The 18,390-nt window shown below is 44.4% G+C and overlaps 1 protein-coding gene across 8 annotated transcripts in view; it reads left to right on the top strand.

Annotated features, from left to right (window-relative positions):
• The window catches only part of PTPRZ1 (protein tyrosine phosphatase receptor type Z1), a 656,962-nt gene that overhangs the window by 467,076 nt on the left and 171,496 nt on the right, over window positions 1-18,390 (top strand). For all 8 annotated transcript variants that reach the window (XM_078680698.1, XM_078680707.1, XM_078680718.1 and 5 more), the window contains one exon: window positions 6,347-6,438. In XM_078680698.1, coding sequence (XP_078536824.1) covers window positions 6,347-6,438 — 92 coding nt within the window. The remainder of the gene's footprint in view (window positions 1-6,346; window positions 6,439-18,390) is intronic.

Below are 18,390 nucleotides of genomic sequence, written 5' to 3' on the forward strand. Positions count from 1 at the left end.
GGAAGTTCATGGTCTCACTGAAACTCTGCGGTTTGCATCACGTTCATGACCTTGCTGACAGGATCCTTCTACAGGTATTTAACTATGGTATGAGGTTACCTGGGTTGGAGATGTTTCCGATCTCGCTGAGAGAGGTCTACTATGGAGGTGTACAAGGGTGTGAGACTGCGTGTAGGATATTCATGGTCTTGTTGGCAGAGCCTACCTCAGATGTTGGTTTGTAAGATGAAGCTCCTTGGCATTGCTTAGTAGGATCCCATGAGTCCTGGACTCGAACCTGCTTGAACCTCTTTAACAGTTGCATATTTGGTGATGCCTCACTACATGTCATTAATGTCAATGTCAAAAGTTTTTATAGAGCGCCATTCTCACCGCAAGGTCTCAAGGTGCTAGCAGCATAAGAACCGAGGGGGGGGGTGGAGACAAACACTGAAAGGGCATCATACTAGAGGAAAACAAGCCACAAGCTAGGGAAAAAGCCAAGTTTTCAAGGCTTTGCGGAATTGCTGATGCTCCTCAATGGAGAGAAGGTGGGGAGGCAGCTTATTCCAGAGGGCAGGTGCAAGGAATGAAAAGGAGCGTTGCCCGTACCTGGAAGTTCGCACCCGAGGTTGCATTAGTAGAGACTTAAGGCTAGATCTTAAGACCCTCTTGAGAGCGTACCAGTTTAGTTTTTTTTAAGATACCTAGGCCCCTTTTTATTCAGAGCATTATGGGTCAAGCACAAGATCTTAAATTGACTTCTTTGCCGTATGGGCAGCCAATGTAGTTTTTTCAGACATAGAGCTGACGCTGTTCTGGGTGGGAGGTCCAGCACCAATCTTGCCACCGTGTTCTGCAGAGTTTGTAATTTTGACAACTGTTCCTCATTCAAGCCATGGTACATGGCATTGCCGTAGTCAAGATGGCTAATGATCAGGCCCTGAACCAACGGCTTTCTGGCTTCAAGCGGAAGCCATCTAAAGATCTTTCTTAAGCCACGCATTATACCGTAGCAGGTGCCCGTCACCTTGGCTACATGATTTTTCAAGGACAGAGCACTGTACATAATGATTCCCAGATTCCGGACTACAGGCTTAGGGGCCGGACAAGCTCCCAGCTCGGATGGCCACCATTCTGTCGTCCAGTATCTGTCAGCTTTACCAAACAAAATGATTTCGGTCTTGCCCGCATTAATTTGGAGTTTGTTCGCTCGCATCCAGCTACTGATCTCAACCATGCACTTCTTAAAGCGCAGGCAGGTGTCAGCAGGATCAACTCCGCATGTGATCAGCAGCTGCGTATCATCTGCATATGACACCGTTCCAAAGCCATAAGATTTAATTATTTTAGCCAAGGGTGTCAAATACAGATTAAAAAGCAGCGGGCTCAAAATCAAGCCATGAGGCACGCCTACCGTTGCCGAACGGCTCCGGGCTGCCATGGAGTTGACTCGAACGTTGTTGAGACGACCGGTAAGATAGTCCTCAATCCAACCCAGTACCCTTCCACGGACACCAATCTCCCACAGCCGATGTTTTAAAATACCGTGGGAGATGGTGTCAAATGCTGCGGAGAGGTCAAGGAGGATGACTACAGCTGAATCGCCCCTATCCACCGTGAGTCTGATATTATCCACAATCTCCACCACAGCGGTCTCAGTGCTGTGTGCGGCCCGGAAGCCAGACTGGGAGGGATCAAGGGCTCCACTAGCTTCTATATAGGCTGTCAGTCGATTATTCACAAGGAGTTCCAACACCTTCCCAAAGAAAGGCAGCAGCGATATTGGCCGATAGTGAGAAGGTAAAGCTGGATCGTCAGATGGCTTCTTCAAAATAGGCTTTACTTTGGCCTGCTTCCACTTGGACGGAACCTCAGCTTGCTCCAAGGAGGCGTTAAAAATAGCTGTAAGGGGCTCAGCTAGCAAGGGCATAATTTTTGTACAAAGTCGTTGCGGGAAAGGGTCCGTCGGGGAGCCAGACTTTATTCTACTAAGACCTTCAAGAGTCTCCTTGACCGTGATCGGCATAAATTTTGTCAAGTGAAGACCTTGACTGTCAGCCATCTCGGATTGCGGCGACGCCAAATAACCTTCTGGGATTGGTTGGCCCAGATCTGAGGTAGGAAAAGCAGCATATATTAAGTTAATTTTTTCCTCAAAAAAGTCTGCCATTGACTCAACCCAACTTTGGGAGGGGCTGAACAATGGTTGTTCCGCCCGGGGTGACGTAAATTCCTTTAATATTTTGTATAATTCTCTACTTGAATTAGCTGAGGTGTTTATCCGCTGTGTTAAGTACTCCTTCTTTGACAGTTTTATTTTTTTCATATAGTCTAAATGGAGTATCTTATATTTAGCTCTGTCCTCCTTGGTTTTGGTTTTACGCCAGATTCGCTCTGCCACTCTGCAGGCCAATTTAGCTTTCTTAAGATTAGCGGTGAACCACGGGGAAGCCACCAATTTGGCTTTAACAGTAGTTTTCCGGAATTACATGGTCTAGGGTTTGTAAAATGGAAGACTCCAGATTATCTACCCTTTGCTCTAACGAGAGGGACGAATTATCTTGGTACTTAAAGTGAGCCAAAAATACTTCTGGGGTAAGTTTCCGCCATGGGCGGATCCGCACTCTTGTGCCACTCACAGGAATGGCCGGAATTTTACACGGAAGGTTAATCTTTAAAAGGTAGTGATCCGTCCAAATCATTGGGAGGGGGTCGGCCATGCTTAGTGTACAAGAACTCGTAAAAATTAAATCAAGAGTGTGGCCTGCCTCATGAGTGGGGCCACTAACTCGCTGAGACAGACCAAGACTATCCATAGTCCTAATTAGGTGACTTGTCTCAGGGTCAGCAGAAAGCTCTGCATGATAGTTAAAATCGCCCAGTAAAATAAAATTTTCTGTGGTCAGTGCGTGGGTAACTATTATTTCTAACAGTTTATTAACAAAGCCTGTTTTCGTGCCCAGGGTCTATATACTAATGCAATCCGCCAATTATCTAAACTGGAAAGCTGTATATTCACAATCATAATTTCGAGTATGGGGCAGGACAGTGATTCTAATACCTTGATCTTGAGAGCGGATCTGGCTGCTATTGCTAAGCCACCTCCCCTTTTCCCCACCCTGTCCAGCCTTGAGACAGAGTATTCGGGGGGAAAGGCCACCACTACCTCAGAGGTCACCAAGCTGTGAAGCCACGTTTCAGTAAAGAAACAGAGTTCAGGCGTGTGTGCCTTGAGTAAGCTCCATATCTCCGTGGCATGTTTGGGCATGGAGCGAACATTCAGGTAGAGCGCAGAGGTAATCATATGTTCAGCGGGGTCATTCCTAACTGGTGGTTTTAACACGCTATTTCGCCGACCGATCTCACTGCTGCCCTTTGTGATAGGTGTAGAAGGATTACTATGCTGCTCCCAGAGGAGATGCTTCCCAATGGGCGTAGGTGACTGTTTAGATAGAGAGCTCAAGTGTGGCTTCACAGCTTTACCTTAGTTCCATCTCTTTAGTTCCTCGCTGGTATAAATTAGCATGGTGGCTCAGTTTCTCTCACAGACGGTCACAGCATATAGCGGGTATCAAACAGAAATCTGGGCAGCAGGCAGCGTTCTGGCGCAGACGGGCGCAGACGGGCTTGCCGGTATCTTAGCTGCGCGCGTCCGCGCCTCACAGCTCTTTAAATGCGGAAGGGGGCGTGGCCAAAGATGACGCTGGCCAATCCAGTCACCTTAGGTGGTTCCGGTATTCCTTGTCCCTCCGCAACAAACGGCACACGCCGCGGCGGACCGGGGACTGGAATATAGGTCGGACCGAGAACACAGCAGATCAGGTAGTGCACAAATGAATATTAAAAGCAATTTCGAAAATATTTAAAAGAAAGAATTACGTGCCTCTAAATCAGACACATATTCATTTCATCAAAGAAGCAACATGCTGGCCCCTAGACATCAGCGCAAACAGCGGAATCCCACATTAACCGATGCCGGTATCTTAGCTGCGCGCGTCCGCGCCTCACAGCTCTTTAAATGCGGAAGGGGGCGTGGACAAAGATGACGCTGGCCAATCCAGTCACCTTAGGTGGTTCCGGTATTCCTTGTCCCTCCGCAACAAACGGCACATGCCGCGGCTGACCGGGGACTGGAATATAGGTCGGACCGAGCACACAGCAGATCAGGTACTGAACAAATGAATATTAAAAGCAATTTCGAAAATATTTAAAAGAAAGAATTACGTGCCTCTAAATCAGACACATATTCATTTCATCAAAGAAGCAACATGCTGGCCCCTAGACATCAGCGCAAACAGCGGAATCCCAAATTAACCAATGCCGGTATCTTAGCTGTCATTACAGAACACTGTTTCAAGTCTAGGACGTGCAAATAATTACAGAGGGGTGTGTTGGTCTAGTTATGTCAATGGATGTAAACTAATACCACGATACCCAAAATTCAGTAGGTGGTGACACAAAAAAACAGGAATTAAGAAAGTGTCCATGAGGGGAACGGCTGGAACAACGCGGGCAGAGCCATGTGTGCCAGAACACCACAAGCGTAACCACGCTTGCCGAAACAGCGCTATCTACCTTAACCACGCATATGCATGGTTAAGGCAGATAGCGCTCTAGTGTTCAGGATGGGCAGGGAAGCGTTGAAACAGGAAGCTCTAGACGGGTACAGGTAAGTGGGGCTGGCGCCGGGTTTGGGGGGGGGAGTTTTTAGGAGTGAGCGGTTTTAGGGCTCAGGGCGTGGAGGATCAGGGTTGTTTGTTTAATTGGGGCAGGGTTTTAGGCCTCAGGGCAGTGGAAGGGATTGGGGTAGTTTTAGAAAGGGTGAGGTGTTTAGGGCTCATGGCAGGGGTAAGGGGTTGGGCTAGTTTCGAGGGCTGGATTAGAGGGGGCGTTTCTAGGAGTGGGTGGCGGTTTTAGGGCTCATGGCATGGGGAGCCGGGCAGTTCTTTATTTGGGTGTAGGGTTTTCCTCAGGGCAGTAGCAGAGGTGAGGGACAGCACAGGATCGGGGTAGTATATGGTAAGGGCAGGCATGGTTTTAGGCCTCGGTGGGAGGGGGAGGGATAGTTTAGTCAGGGGCAGCCTTAGGCATGTGCAAGCTGTGCACCTGCACAGGGCCGCCAAACCCCAGGGGCCGCCACCCAAATATATATCCTTAATATAATAATCCTCTGAGGATGGATACATATTTGCGTGGCGGCCCCTGGCAGGGATTTGGTGGCCTCCGGCTCTGTTCCACTTCCAACACCCTGACCCCCCCCCCTCTCCACTGGCCTCCGCGCCTGCGTTCCTCCGGGGGCCCCATACCTACGCTCCCTGCCCAGGGCCACCATGAGCCTAGAGCCGCCCCTGGTTTCGTTTTAAGGGTAGGGCAGCTTTTAGGCCTCAGGGTGGGGGAGCGAGGTAGGGGGTTTGAATTTTAGGGCTTAGGGTGGGTGGATCAGAGTAGTGGCAATCTTAACTCATAACCCTTACCATTCATGCCTTTACAATGAAAATGCATGGTAAAGGCATGCATGGATAAGAAACGCGTGGTTTAAGACACATTCTTCGTTTAGGCTGCATGGTGGAGGCACTTGTGGTTTAGCCTTGCGTGCCTCTGTCATACAACGGTCAATAGTGACATAGAATGTGATGGTCACCCTAGTTGCATATGCACACGATGAGGGTCTGCACCCATTCTGCAGCTGTTTTTCCAATAGCCCAAGGTGACATCGCAAGGAGTTGCCAAGGGCATGCTTCCTTTGACGCTGCCGCTCCAGAAAGTGGCAATGTCTAGTTGCCCCAGGATTCGGGCCCAGTGGAGAATGTTTTTTCAATAAACTTCAGTACAGATGCTCAGAGAGCACCCAATATCAACATGCCAAGTCTGTGAATTTTGTTCATCATCCTGTGCAGATAATCACATAGACACCCCCCCCCATTCTTGGTGCTGGAAAAATGCAGCTCCAACTGGTAAGAGTAGTCATTACCGGCCAAACTGGGATTTTGAGATGTGAAATAATTCCCCATGCGTGACTAACAGACCAGCAGACTCTGATTTTTCTGAGGACGTTTGGCCAGGTTCATCCTGGCACAATACATGTTACCTGTTAGCTGTTAATGGGCCGGTAATAGGAAATTACCTTTGGAAAGTGGTGAGGAAAGTTTGATTTCTATGGTATGTCACCTTTCCATAGGAAGTAACTGGAATTACAGAACCCTCTTGGTGCAAAGCCCCAGGTGCATTATTACTGAAAAACTCAGAAAGACCCCGATTGTGGGGGCCCACCTGTGTCATAGCCTGCCTCAAACTGGAATGACTGCACGATGATCCAGCGTTTGATCTATTTGACAGTAGTGCATCTCATTTGATTTTTTTGCAGGAAATGTTTCCAGACGGCTCACTTTTATTTGGAAGACAACACATCATCAAAGGTTATTTCCACTCCACCAGCACCAGCCTTCCCCATTGCAGGTAATTCAAGCTTGTTCTTTGATGTTTGTGCAGCATTTGCTCTGTGCATGGTTGGAATAGTCTGAGATATGCTTTGCCATCACCAGGCCACAGACGTGGGGACCTGCAGATTTATTATACATGTTTTTTGTGCTTAAGGTTCCTTGACAAGTCTCTGTAAGCATTAGCATTCGTTGAGGTTAATAAGAGCCCGACATGTAATGCAAATATTCTGTCATGGGTTCAAGATTCTCTGGTATAACAATCGGGAGACTACCCTGCGGCAGATTGGAAAGGTTATGAGAATCGCAGAGATTGGTAATGGCATACTTCTCTATTTCAACAACAAAGTACAAGATGGTAAAATTAAGATATACACCAAAAACACTTGGTCCTTCCCGGGCGTAGGTAGAGCCCCAAAGGTATGTAAAGCAATTATGCACGACGGCTCCATTTATGCAGATATCACTGGGCTTTATGTATCTCTAATCCTTGAAAATTTCCGCCATTTTGTGGGTTTCAGGCTTTGACTAGCATCAGTGTTTCTCAATGAGTTGAAAGTGCCAGAGAGAATGATGTAAAGTAGCCAGTGTAGTAATATTTAACGTCCTTTTGTCCTAGCTTCTCAGCTCCGCTAGGTGCAAGGGGGACAACTTAGTTGGTTTGATCCCAGGTAGCTAAGAACTTACCGAAAATCTCAACGCGGCAGAAAAAAAACATCAACCGAAAATTAACTGGGATTCCCAACTGGCAAAGTTACAATCGCAAGACTGGTCCCAAAGAAAAGACTTTAGTGTAGCTGAACCACTGGGCATCTGGTGATAGGGAGCACCCGACGTCTTTCAGGTGGAGGCCACTCACATCTCCAGCAGCAGTGACTGCCAGTCACTGAGGCACCAGTGACCACTGGTCTCCACATTAGTGACAATTGGTGAACTTTCACGTGGGGGGGGTTAACCTGAAGAGTGCTTACCAATGAAAATAGCGTGCAAACCTGACTTCCACCAGGAGGGCACATAGGAGTTCTACAGCCATGAGAACATTGTAATAGGGTGATCCTTGCAGCACAATTTTCACATAAATACATTAAAGCTTTTACTAAAAGTGCTGAAGGGGGGATTCTTTTAATAATTTAGCAATATCATCATGTGCTAAGCAAGCTAGACCTTCTCGGGTGTGTTGGGAAGTTCACCCCTGTGGAAAACCTTGAACGTTCTGTAGCACAAAGGGCACTTTTCTGGACAAATTTCCAATAAAATAGTCTATGGGCCATATGTATTATAGGGCGGTCATATATTCTAGGTTTGCACACTGTCCCGTATACTTTTTCTAAACGTTTATAGTATCTTTTTTTCACTTCTGCCTCTCACTTCATTCATTTTACAACTCTGCCTCTCCTGAGTGGATCATGACAACAGAGGGCGGAGGGGATGAAAGGTTAACAGTGATTTCGCTGACTCAGACTGTTGACAGCGCACCCATCTATCAGGATTCATAGATCCTAAAGGCTCAGACAACAGATCAGCCCCTCAAGTTACATGACCTTGTGGGTTCCTACATCAGCCTTACAGGTGCAGCCCTCAGACAATGGCGGTGTCATAAATAGCTCTATCGAATTCGGTGATGAAATGCCCTGTAGTACCAACAAAATAACAGCAACCATAAGATTTCCTGACTGAGTATGAACTATCACTTAAATATCAAATGTAAAATATTTTGGAAAAACATTGTTCGGAATTGCAAACAATAGCTTGTCAGTTTTTACTCATTATGCCTTTCAATACTTAACTTTCGTTCGTCGCAACCACATTTTTCTTTCAAATAAAAGATTTTCATTTCGGGTAAAAAAAAAAATCCCCCAAAACAAAGTCTTGACCTTGTTTGAAACTAAACAGTATTGCCATCACAAACCAACTTTTCATTTTTTTTTTTAATAAACTGAACTCACCAAACCAAATATTTGTAATTTTGACGAAAATGCACCAGAATTGTTAGAGGTGTCCCCAATCATCACCTTGTCTGTTTATGTTACTGCACCTATTGCTTTTGCATAGAAGCTTTTTATTTTGGAAAAATGAACTCCCCAATGCGTGCACACATGAACACAGTGTTGTTTTTTTTTATATTATTTGCGGACAATCTGGATTTGACTCCCACTCTGGCTGTGACTGCCGCACATGGACTGAAATACAGTCCTCTAGTCCATTCCATGTCCCACTGCCCATCAAGTGGCAGATTCTGGACTCATTCGAATTTTGTGATTCGTGTGGCATGGCTTGCAAGGTAGCCAATCATCATGCAGCGTCAGCTACTTCACATTTACTACGAAGGCATCACCACGCATAACGTTTACCACGGTACACTTACCACGCAAAAGTTTTTTCAACGCGGGTGCCTTTCACGACCGTCTTTACCACGCAAGTACGTTCTGCGTGGGTTGGGGGGAGACGTGGTATTCCTTCCAGTCGTTCTGCGTGGGCTTGGGGGGGCTAGGGGGGCCCGGGGGGCTGGGGGGTTCTCCCCCCAAAAAATAACAAATTATGGAGCGGGTTACTTAAATTTAAAAAAACGGTCTTTAGTATTTTTGAAGTAAAAGGAAAGAGCCTCCCCCAAAGACGTGCCGTGTACGTCAAAATAGCAGTCCTTTTTTAATTTTGGTAGACGTGTTTTGACGCTTGTTTCCATGGTGGATGGAAGTAAGGGCTGCTGGTGAAAGACGTGCAGGTAAGACGTTTATACGCGTGGTATAATCCTTCGTTTTAAATTCCAGCGTGGTAAAGCCACTTGCGATGTAAAATTCGTGTGGTAAAGCCATGCGTGGTAATTGTAAGCGTGGTATAATCATATAATCGCTTGCCATCAGCTGGTTGTTTGTTATTTTTTTTAATCTAGAGGCCTGTGATTTCAAGCCACAGAGAATCAGTACACACAATCCCCTGAGCTATCACAAACGTTTGTGACGGGCCACTTGCCGTGTGCAAATTTGTTCCAGCTATCCCAGGGTACAGAGTCGCGCAGTGCCACCGCACCGCACTGCTCCAGATGCTCAGAATGACAGGAAATATTTCTGTTATTCATCCCTCCCAAACACCCACATGGGCAAGGAGCCACTGATGGTAATTGGCAGATATGTTGGCTAGCCAGGTGCTTGCAAAAAAAGCGAAACAACCCAACATTTGAATTGCAAAAGAGCATGGCAGCATGAGTGTTAAGAACTCAAGGCCACCCACAACCAATTAGCAGAAACTGGAACACTGTGTTTATTTCGCTTGACATATTCAAAGCTGATGGGCACAAGGAACTGCTGAATTAGCCATGCTGTGCCTTCCCTGCAAAAAGTAGAAAAAAAGGAATGGCAAGAAGGAAAAAATATACATCTGTATCTACTTAATCATAGGGAACTTCATATTACCCCATTAACAGTACATAATCCTGTCATTAATTCGTATACCTTATTCGAAACAACAAATCACATACCCCAGACACATTTTTGGAAAAATAGTCCTCATTATTTTTGTTTCTCTTTTAAAACATACAGACATATATGCAAACAACATATCTATACATAACCCCTTGCATGCCCACCTCCATTATCATCGTTCACTCACAATAATGAAATGTATCTATCTGTCCCAAGAAAGGTTCTGAAATCTGTAGCTACTCCATGGCTTTACAACCATCAGTAATTAAACTAACCCTCACTTGGGGTAGAACGTACTAATTTACTCTAGAAGTAAATCAAAATCATTTACAGATAACGTGTCTGTGGGGGGCGGGTGGACGAAGAATACAAAAATAATAAATATCATGAAATACATATTAAAGTACCTACCACTAACAGTTCAGTGAAAATTGATACAGCCCAAAAAGAAATTATCGTGCACTACTAAAAAATCCTACTTAAATGCTTTTGATCTGCGCTTGAACAAATGCAAGACTAAAAAAGAAAGATATTTTCTTAAATCATGTAAGATGTGTAATATATATTTAACTCTACTACATAACAAATTCTGGCTAAAAGGTACCCAAGCACCTTTGGGAAAGTGAACAGACGTTGACATACTAACAGAAACAATCAATATGTGATCATACTAAAAAAGTACTGGTGTCTTTACTGTGATCCTTTCTCATACGTCTTAAATCTAATCAATTTAGTATATTTATTTTTAGAGAGTGGGATTGTGTTATGACATACTTGCATTCTGATAAAGTACCTTGTATTAGAGGGTTCTGTCAGAACGTGGTAGATGTCATGGAGATTCTATGAGTGGTCAGTTGCTTCAAGGCTATCGAAAGGTGTAATAAAGGACGCATGAAGGTTATTTCCAGAGTGTGATGTTTAATACTTATGAAACACACCACAGGGATATTTTAATTGAAGTACTGCGCCGCCAAAACAAATGTTTCTTCTCATGTATGTTTTTGGCCCAGTAAATTTTGCATGCTCTTTCTCCGTGTTCCTCCAATCCAATCACAGTCCTGTCCGCAGACCTCTGATGAGGTGCTTCAGTTCTGCATTGATGGCTTGTGCTCCTTCCTTTGAATTGTATGGTTTCTGACATCACTGTTTTTTCAGGAAGGTCTTCTCTGTCTTCATTGTCTCCTGCACAATATCTGAGTGTTGGTAGACTGTTGCTTTATTGGACCTTCTGAACTTCAAGGCTTTCTTCACTGTTCCATAGCTAACATGGCTGGGGGAAGAAATATTGGAATTTATAGAGTGAGTCGGATTGGAGGTGATTACAGGAACTGTGAATATGTTTTTGAATTTTTATTTTGTAGTTTGGTTTTCAATCTTTTTTCCAGCAAAGCATTGGTTTCTTTTCCGCGTCTTGTGCTTGGAAGCCCTACGTTATATTTATATACAAAATTCCATCTGAGTCTGTGCACTTCGATTTTATCTTCAAATTCCTCTCTTAGCCTCGTTTTGTACACATTTTTCTGTGTTCACCTGAGTATGTATAGCCAGGAACATTTTTGGGGCATTGTCATTTTTATTCAGAAAAAACCTGCTGCATGGAATTGACCTAGTGTGACCAGCTGGCCACACAGAACACGCAACTGCAGAATACTGACCACACCAGGAGCATGAATTCTGATGATTGAGCACTTTTAAGCCCCAAATCTGTACGCCACAGCTATAAAATGTAAACTCAAGACTAGAATTATTTTGATTTCTTCGAGGACCTACTAAATTATAGTGTCTAGTACATCTTAGGCCCACAGTTAGAGACACTGTACTTATCTTGTGATTTAGTGGTTAGGTCGATATATTGTTCACAATATTTTTGTGCAAAACATGCTTATAGCTGCAAAGTTGCTCTCTGGATATCCTAAAATCCATGCTCCTTCAGCTGAGCCATTTCATTTTCATCTAATCAATTTCTCAGATACTACAAGAACATTCATACGCCGTAGATGTTAACCATGTTGTTACAAAGTACAAGGGAAACCCAATTGAGCAATTCGTCAGGGACCTTGGGTACATATACTGTTTAAAAAAACAATGGTACCTAGACAGTCAGGGATAATTATGAGAAATAAATATAGATCAAAATGGATTCTATATCATCTGTCCAGCCGGACAGGGTTTAATAACGCATATGTTGATGTAGTCAGTTTAGCCATGCTGAGACCACAAAGCTAATATACCTATTTTAATGAGAAAATTACCAAGGGGGTTTAGAGTCAAAACTGAATAACTAGTGATGACTCAATAATGAAGAAGTTTTCATCATGACTCCTAAAAAACGAGAAAGGCATGCACCTATTTCCTGTGGCAGGCAAAGTCAGAAAATCCTCACAAAAATATTGTGACATCTATAAAGGTTATCAGATCAATCATACACCCTCATTAGTTACGTTTTCTGTTTTGGACATGTCTTTGTGAGCTATTTTCTGCCCCGGTGTGGGATTCAGGAAACGGTACGGATGGATGAGAAGAATATTTTTCTTATTAAATGCTAAGAAGGCTTTTGAGGGGTGACAGCAGTCTTTACTCAAGAACCTGCAAAGGTTTCAGTTCAGATTGTAGTAGATTGGTTTGATAGGAATCTCTACTCGTTCTCATATCTCAACTTCCACACAGGTAAAGCAGATATTTCAATTTTCGATCTTAGAGAAAAACTAGCTACAGTTCACCTTACCCGTACTCGGACCGGCCATAGCATTTCAACCATGAGCAGTTGCAACTAGTCAATGTATAGCAAATAGATTGCTAGAATTGTCTCTTTGCTTCTCTTGGAATCATCAGATACAATACAAAGAGCTACAGAAGAGTTTGTGCTCATGTTTACTGTTGAGACTTCTTTCTTAAGAATCTCACTTGGGCCTGGAGTTTGCCTACATAGATACTTTTTCAGTTGAGCTTACTTGTCTACCACAAATCTAATACAAACACTTCAGGCATATATAATTACATAAATACAGACTGCATAAATATGTAAGCAAGGCTCAGGTAAATGTGAGCTTACACAGCATTACAAATGTAACATTAATGACATTCAACAGTAGTTAGCAAGAGTGGAAATACATTCCCAAAAGTTATTTCACAATATTGCCCGTTTTGTTACAAAATGCATGAGCAACTTCTATTTTCAGCTGAACCTACAATAGCACATCGCCGAGCTAAGAACGGGTTTTATACCCTTTCTTCCACACAAACTGTGCTTCACCATAAGGGTATCTGTAGTCCTCCAACAAAACAGAAAAATCAGTCTGAACCTGTGTGCATCATTTTTCTTCCAAAAATATTTTAGTAACTTCAGTCAGATGGAGTAACTGAGTGCATGAAAATTGTTTCACTTACTCCAAGATTCAGAGATGCAAGTCTGTGATCTACCTTTCACTGATCAACTCTTGTTTCATCAGTCAAAAAAACCAATGGGGCATATTATCAAGGGGGTTTATCTTCGCTTTTTTGGCTTTAAAAGCCAAGAAAGCAGAGATAAAATTATCTCCCTATTACCTAGCTGTCGCTAACACCAGTTAGCGACAGCTAGTAGGAGATAGCGACCATCTTGGGCCCCACTTTGCATGTCAGTGATATTTATCACTAATGACATGCAAAGTGGGCGTGCTAAGATGTTAGCGACTGGAAACAGTCGCTAACATCGCTATCTCCTATTACCAACTTTTGGAGATATTCGCGCTCAGCGCGAATATCTCCAAAAGCTAACACCTGCCCTGAGCAGTTCTTAGCCATGTTATCCAATGGGAGGTGGATAACATGGCTAAGAGCATTAGCTGGGTAATGCATGAATATCGCGGACTTTTCAGCGATATTCATGCATTGCGGCCGTTTTTTATCGCATTTGCGATAAAAATCGCCGCAGCTCAGCGGTAAATTTTTGTCTCTAATCAAGCAATAGCGATAATTATCGCTATTGCTTGGTAATATGCCCCAATATCCTATGGAGATAGGTGTTCATCATTTGGATATTCTACAGACAAGCAACTCCTAGTTCTTCAAGCATATAGACTGTCCAAAGAGTTGAGTGTTATAGTACCTGCATCTTGAAATGTGGTTTTTTTCTTTATTCAGTACCTATAAGATTTGTTTTAAAATTGTAATTGAATTATTTTTATTGTAAATCGGATGAAGTTGAACATTTCAGCAAAGCTGTCGACATCTGCTTCTACACCTTCTGAAGATCTATTTCAGCAAGTTAGAATAAGAGTGCTCACATGTAGGTGGGTTAGTTGTCTTGAGAATGTTTTTTTCTCTTCTGGGCATCACATGATATACAAGTCATTATCCAAGTCAGGAATTGCTTTTGTGGTATACGTTTTTAGTGCCCCCTTAACAGGGATTCCCCTAAATTTTATTTGAAAATTGAGAACTCTTAGAGATGAATGATCTAATGCTAACTTTCATTTGTCCACATGCAAGCCCCTACTTAGTGATGTTGAGAAATGTAGGCCAAGATAGTCCCAGGTTGTTACTTCCTCTATTTCCTTATTAACTTTTAGGAAAGAAGCTCTAAGTGGCAAGTACCCTCTGAAGTTTATCAGCTTACTTTTCCTTTTTATGTTGACAGATTTTTGGTTACAGTAATCACAAACTCCTTATCGCAGTCAAGATGCTATATTTTCACATCTAGCCAGAGCTATTGCATTATCCATTAACAACATTTAGTGCTGGACAAACATTATACTATGTCACGGTTGGAAATTGCCATTTCTGCAGACTCTTCCCCAGACTTTTTGCCTTTCTCCTCCCCTTTTTGCTGAAATAGTTTTTGTTGCCTTTAGGACTCTGTGCACTTTACCACTGCTAACCAGTGTTAAAGTGCTTGTGTTCTCTCCTTAAAACACAGTAGAATTGGCTTATACCCAATTGGAGTATTTCATTTCCGTATAAGTCCCTAGTAAAGTACACTACAAGTGCCCAGGGCATGTACATTAATACCTACAAGTGGTCCTGCAGCACTGGTTGTTCAGCCCACTTAAGTAGCCCTTTGAACATATCTCAGGCCTGTCATTTCAGAGCCTGTGTGTGCAGTCGTAACTGCCATTTTGACATGACAAAATACAACTTTTGCCAGGTCAGAACATTCCCTTTTAATACTTATAAGTCACCCCTAAGGGCAGGTCCTAGACAGCCCTATGGGCAGGGTGCAATATATTTAAACATTTATTTTTAGGTTTTACATGCCCTGGTAGTGAAAAACTCTTACATTTCCACTACTGCAATGCCTATCTCTAACAATAGTATAACATTGGAGGTGCCATATTACATGTTATAAGCGGAATTTCCAAATGCGAAGAGATAATTGGTTCATGTCTGGTGTCTCAAGAATCCTAATTTAAAATCCTAACTTATGGTGAAGTCGGATTTTAAATTACAATTATGAAAAAGCCACTAATAGAAAGTAGGCATTTTCTTGCCTTAAGTATTTGGTGCCTAGAGCCTGTCTCTGGTCACATGACTGGGTGTCATAGGCAGTTGGGCTTTGTGCATTCCTCCTAGACAGCCACACACAATGAGAGGGAGCTTAGGTGTGATTGAATGGGCCATCATTGGCTGATGTTTACACCACATAGACCGAAACGTCGACAATCTCGTCTACTTTCGCTTGAATCATTTGACTTAAGGATACGTTTTCTGTTTAATCAGTCACATTTTGCTGTTATTGTTTGAAAGAGGTGCTCACAATAGAAACAATGAGGTGCCTGTGACATCAAAATATTTGGAAATCTCCAGTTGCTTTGTGTTGTTTCATATAAATATTTATACTAGTTATTTCTACCCTTTAAAATGTCTTCTCAATATAAATTCACTTTATTCAAATATATACACCTGTGGAAGACTTTTTGTGAGTAGATTTATTCTAATTAAAATAAGTCAATTTGATTCCTAATTGAATAAAATGTGAGATACTAGATAGAGCTTGCCATCATTGTTTGAAGATCGAATGCCTATTAGTGCATAATTTAGTAAATCCCATGTAGGCACACTTACTCGTCAATATTTTGATCACCCAAGCCTCTGAGGGTATATTGGGTTCCCCACCTTTTCTTATTGTAATAAATAAATGGCAGGTGCTCAACTGTGCACAAGTGTGCTCAACTGTACACAATTGTAAAGACCAACTCGAACACCAACCTCCAAGGTACCCTCATCTACAGGCCCCCCAAACCCCGTCTACCCTTCAGCGACTCCATCATTGACTTCATTGCACACCACACTCTCGCCTCCACAGACTACATCCTCCCCGACGACCTCCACTTTCACTTGGACAACCCCAGCGATAAGAACATAGCGTCCCTCCTGGAGAACCTCACCACCATTGAGCTCAAACAACGGGTCACCTCTCCAACCCACTCAGCAGGGCACACACTCAACCCCATCTTTTCCGCCAGCGACAACAACACCAGTAGCCACACCTCTGAACTCCTTTGGACCGACCACTGCTTCACCCACTTCTCCTTCACCAATTCCACCGTACACCACCACACACACCGCTAGCATCACAGAAGTAGGAGCACACGCACCAAACAACAGATCACCCCCGTCCTCAGCTAAACTCCACCACCGATATCGACGGACGCTAATACCTCAGCACGCAACCTCCATCGGTGGATCTGTAACCGCACCGACACACAGTATTCCTTCAAAAATGTCCCAGGCAAGCGGCACTCCAAAAAAGACAGCTGGTTCTCTCCCGCCCTTCATGAGTTCAGACGCACCTGTCGGCGACTCGAGAAGAGATGGAGGAGCAGCAAGACCCTGGAAAACCACTCAGCCTTCAAAAACGGTTTCACCGCACACCACCACCACCTCATCAGAACAACAAAGCAAGAGGTCCTTCACAAAAGGATCAACACCAACGCACTCAATAGCAAAGAAATGTTCTCCGTAGTGAAACAATTTGCTGACCCCAGCACAGAGACAACAACCATCTCACCCTCCCAAAACCTCTGCAAAAACCTTGGCACATTCTTCCACTGCAAGATTAAGGAGATCTATGACCGCTTCAACAGCCTCAATATCCAAGACCTTCTCACCCCAACCTGCAACCACTGCACCCAACTACACCAGATCCCAGCAGACCCTGCTCAGCTGGACTCCCATCACCTCTGATGACACCCTAAATATCATGAAGAGCATCCACTCAGGAGCACCCTTGGACCCCTGCCCACACCCCATCTTCAACAGAGCCGACACGTCCATCACCCCCGAACTCTGCAGCACCATCAACTGCACCATCAACTGCTCCATCAACTCGCCCACCTTCCCGGAAGACTGGAAACACGTAGAGATCAACCCCTTGCTGAAGAAACCCGTTGCCGACCCAAAGGAACTCAAGAACTTCAGACCCATCTCTCTGCTCCCCTTCCCAGCCAAGGTCATCGAGATGGCCATCAACGCCCAACTTAATGAATTTATTGAATCAAACCACATCCTGGACCTCTCCCAATTCAGCTTCAGAAGTAAATCACAGCACCGAGACCACCTTCTTCGCTGCCACAGAGGATGTCCACATCCTCCTGGACCTCTCAGTTGGCTTCGACACCGTCTCCCACTGTACCCTGTACACAAGATTCCACAACGCCGGCATCCACGAAAAAGCCCTGGAATGGATCCTCTCCTTCCTCACTGGCCGAACACAGTCAGACTACCTCCATTCCACTTTGAACACAGAGATCAGCTGCGGAGTGCCTCAGGGCTCCTCCCTGATGCCCACAGTCTTCAACACCTACATGGCACCACTCGCAGTCATTGTCAGGAACCACAGACTCAACATCGTCTCCTACCCCGACGACACCCAGCTGATCCTCTCCTTCACCAACTAAAGCAAAGTTGGCAAGAACAACTTCCATGACAGGATGTAGGCTGTCGCTACCTGGATAAAGGACAGCTGCCTCAAGTTCAAATCAGAGAAGACCGAAGTCCTCAATCTGGGCTCCACCCACTCCACCTGGGACGACTCCTGGTGGCCCGCAGATCTTGTATCACCCCCATACCCACAGACCAAGCATAAAACCTTGGCATCCTCCTGGACTCATGACTCACCATGAACTGCCAGATCAATGCCATCTCATCATCCTGCTTCCAAACGCTACGCCTGCGCCAAAAGATCTTCAAGTGGATCCTCACGGAGTCCAGAAAGACGGTCACCCATGCTCTCATCAGCAGCAGACTTGACTACGGCAACGCACTCTATGCCGGCATCACCCAGAAACTCCTCAAGAAACTGCAGAATATTCAGAATACCTCTGCCAGACTCATCCTCAATATCCCAGGCAACATCGCCTGCAACCTGAGAGACCTCAACTTCCTCCCAGTCAACAGAAGAATCACCTTCAAGCTCCTCATACACACCTACAAACCCCTACAGGACATGGCACCTGCCTCCCTCAACCACCGCCTCACATTTCACGCACCCACCAGAGACCTCAGCTCTGCCAACTGATCCTGGCCACAAATCTGCAAGACTATGGCTGGAGGAAGATCCTTCTCCTACCTTG

Source organism: Lissotriton helveticus, chromosome 1_1, assembly GCF_964261635.1.
Source record: "Lissotriton helveticus chromosome 1_1, aLisHel1.1, whole genome shotgun sequence".
Classification (NCBI taxonomy): domain Eukaryota; kingdom Metazoa; phylum Chordata; class Amphibia; order Caudata; family Salamandridae; genus Lissotriton; species Lissotriton helveticus.